The following is a 3396-nucleotide window of genomic DNA, read 5'->3' on the forward strand; positions in this document are numbered from 1 at the left end:
TTTGTCCACTGAATGTGTCTATCACTGCCAGGGACAGGCCTGAGGTTTGTGGAGTTTTAGTTTCTTAGTGACCGCTCTCAGCAGGAATGCAGAGAATCTGGCTGAGATGCTTTGGGTTTGTCTCCTTTGTGCCTTCTGGGAAGAATAAAAAAAGAGTTAGGTGGACTTGGCATTCCCTGAGTACTGTTATGTTCCTCCTGTTTAACCACCCCACCCCACCCCATCTCCACACACAAAAGACCCAGCCAAACTGAACCCGACACAGCAAAACAAAAGGCATGTGTTTATCTGACTGCTGTGCGACCATGGTGAAGTTATTATGTTTGATAGATGTCCTGTTGTGTGTCTGTCCTCAACCCAGTCTCATGCAGTTCACACAGGACTCTGCACTGTGACTCTGTCTTCACAAGTCACAGTGCAGACAAACTGGTCCTAAGCAAAATATCTTCTTTTCACTGGACACTGAGGTTATTATAGTTAACTAAAACTAACTAACTAGGTGTAAAAAAAAAACATTTTAGTTACAAACTGGACTTTAGACAATATTGTGTACTTTCAAAATCAACTAAAATAAAGTAAGACATACAGGTATGTCTTTAGTATTCTTTGTCAATTTGGTGAAATTTGTCAACACAACAAGCATGAGGAGGCATTGGTGCATATGTTTATTGAGACTGAGATGTCTACATGACTGTGAGTCAACAGGTGAACAGTACCACCATATTATAATAAAAACAAACTAATACTAACCCTGAAACTAATCAAAAATTAACTGAATTTAAACATTTTTAAACAATAAAACTAAACTGAAAAGAGCAATCCCACTCTGGAAACTATAATACCAACTATAATAACTCGGCTGTACACTACCTGCTGAGCACCAAATGGCAGACAAATCCTGCGTTTCAAATCGCGAACTTTTTATTCATAGTACCTATGAATATGGTTTCTAAAACAAACTACAAGCCACTGTAATAAAGTTACAATCAGAATAATGTGACAGCAGAGTTTGACCACCCTGTAGGACAGACTAAAGACTCGAATATGCAGCTAAAAAGTGCATTACAATAAATGTAACCGCAAAACTATGTTGACTGCACAGAGTGCGGACAGAGCATGTAACAACTGATGGATGGAGTGTAAATATCTAACCCAATAACTACATCCCTTTCTGGTAACATGTTTGCTGTTTTTACATGGTTTACTGTAGTTGTATTGTGTCTTTTATGTTTTTCAGAAAGGATTTGCCAGACGAGACTTCACAGACACAACCATCTAGGCATGATTCAGTCTGAGCTTTTGACTTCTTGGGGAAAAGAAGAGGAACAACAGGAGGAATGAAAGAGCAGATTATCTAACTGATGGACCCACAGGAAGGAAAAAAAAAGGACTGGAGCCAATGGAACGATGGACGTAAAGTTTGTCCTCTTTCGGGCAGTTGTGTGTTTAACTTGGCTTAGCTTGCAGCAGATGACGGGAACCTAATCGTGTCCACACACAGTGGACTTCACCCCCAAAATTACCACATGCTCTGTGTGTATTAGGGTTTGTGACTGATTGACACTGATTCCAGTTAGTTTGGACTGATGTTGCTGACAGCTGATATATGATGCCCACATTAGATAGATGGCTAGATCGGCCAGTATCGGGCCAGTGACAGATATACAAAGTGAAAACAGTCACTCTGAGCTGTAGACTGCCCCACCTGCTTGCAACCCGATGGTGTGATCATCACGTACACATCCTGACAGCATTCAGTCAGTGTGTGGAGAAAAAATGGACAGGTGAAAGAGAGAAGATAGAGCTGAGAGGGAGCGCATTAAGAGGGGAAGAGCCATGCAAGAAAGTGCAGTTAAATGACTACATTGCATACTAGCAGCGCCATAATATCACAACCACCCTTCCCGAGTTGATAGATTGATTTAAAAAACAAATAAATGGCACCAACACTTAATAGTGCTCTGTAGAAAAGCAGGTGATCTTTGCATGACAATAGCATAGAAAATAAAGAGCTGTATTCTCTTCTGTCAGGTGGAAGTAGCTCTACTTACTAACAGCTACCAGAGCCTCACGATGATCAACAGTCCAGTCAGAGCCCTGAGGAACTGCCCGGTGCCTCACAGACACCCTAAAAATGATATATATGAATACTTGTGCCTGTAGCCTTCATTATAGAAGTGACTAACTCTTGAAACTGAAGGCACTTGTTGCTGTTTTGTTTTTGGAAGCTGTTTCTGTGTGTAGTAATAAAACTAAAAGATATGTTATTGGCACAGACAGTTACAGTGTGCGTGTTCTGTTGTGATTCTGTGAATGGGTGTTCTGGGCTGGAGTTAGGTTACTATCCCAGTCCAGTCCTGACGTTGGTGTTGATCCGATCCAAACTTTATCCTGCAAAACTAATGAGTGATTGAGTGAATGGTACAACAGTCACTGTAGTGTAGCACTAAACTAAGGTGATGAACATGGTCAACTTTATCTGCTAAATATCAGCATGTTAGCATTGTCATTGTAAGCATTCTGATGTCAGCATTTACCTCAAAGCACCTCTGTGCAGTACAGCCTCACACAGTAGCTCTCGTGGCTGTCCGCAGTCTTGTTAACTAGGGATGTAACTCACTATTTAATACAGTTCACAATACTGATTCATTTATTTCTCGTACAAAAATCTACAAAATATATTCTCTTAATCAGATCATAGAATTATTTTTTATACCTGCGGTAGGGTATAAACTGTGCCAAACAATGCATATTTCCTTCTTTTGTTAAAGTGACACTGCCTTGATACAGCTACTACACGAGTGACGTAGGACATCAAACAAGTGTGATCAAATGTTTATTGCCATGAATACAAAGCTTTACAACCAAAAGCTTGTTTTGAGATTGACAACACTGAAGAAACAACACTATTCAAATATACAAAATGCAGAATAATAAAAAGAAACAAATATCACCTCGGAACAACAAAAACAAAAGCACCATCCCTCCCAACTGGACGAATCTTTTATTTGCATTGCGATTTTACTGTTTACTTTACACTACTAGTGAACATACTAATTCAATTTAGTGTTTTTATTTCAGACGTTAACCATCAAGGAAAGGAAATGTGTAGAATAGAATCATGAAGCAGTTAGTAACAGCTCCAGACTGACTCCAGATGTATGTATTAAGACATATACACATGTAGTCCGCTTGGAACAATAACCTGTGTCTGATTTGTTTTTTCCACAATAAACTTCCAGAATCTCTGAATATGTAAAAGTTGTTTCTAAATTCTAAAAGATGTCTCTTCCTTCACTGTAAAGTCCATTCTCAGTGGATGTGCACTGGTGGCTTCAAGTTTCTACATCACACTGTACAAGTTGCATACTGGACCAGGACTGACTTCCTAACTAT

The 3396-nt window shown here is 39.5% G+C and overlaps 1 protein-coding gene across 2 annotated transcripts in view; it reads left to right on the forward strand.

The window, feature by feature from the left end:
- The window catches only part of LOC118320785 (plakophilin-3-like), a gene marked incomplete at its 5' end in the record, with an annotated part of 16999 nt that extends 13738 nt beyond the window's left edge, over positions 1-3261 (forward strand). For both annotated transcript variants that reach the window (XM_035651872.1, XM_035651873.1), the window contains 1 exon segment: positions 1238-3261. In XM_035651872.1, coding sequence (XP_035507765.1) covers positions 1238-1279 — 42 coding nt within the window.
- Between the last annotated feature and the right edge of the window lie 135 nt (positions 3262-3396).

Source organism: Morone saxatilis, unplaced genomic scaffold, assembly GCF_004916995.1.
Source record: "Morone saxatilis isolate NCDOM2014 unplaced genomic scaffold, NCSU_SB_2.0 Contig11, whole genome shotgun sequence".
NCBI classification, from domain to species: domain Eukaryota; kingdom Metazoa; phylum Chordata; class Actinopteri; family Moronidae; genus Morone; species Morone saxatilis.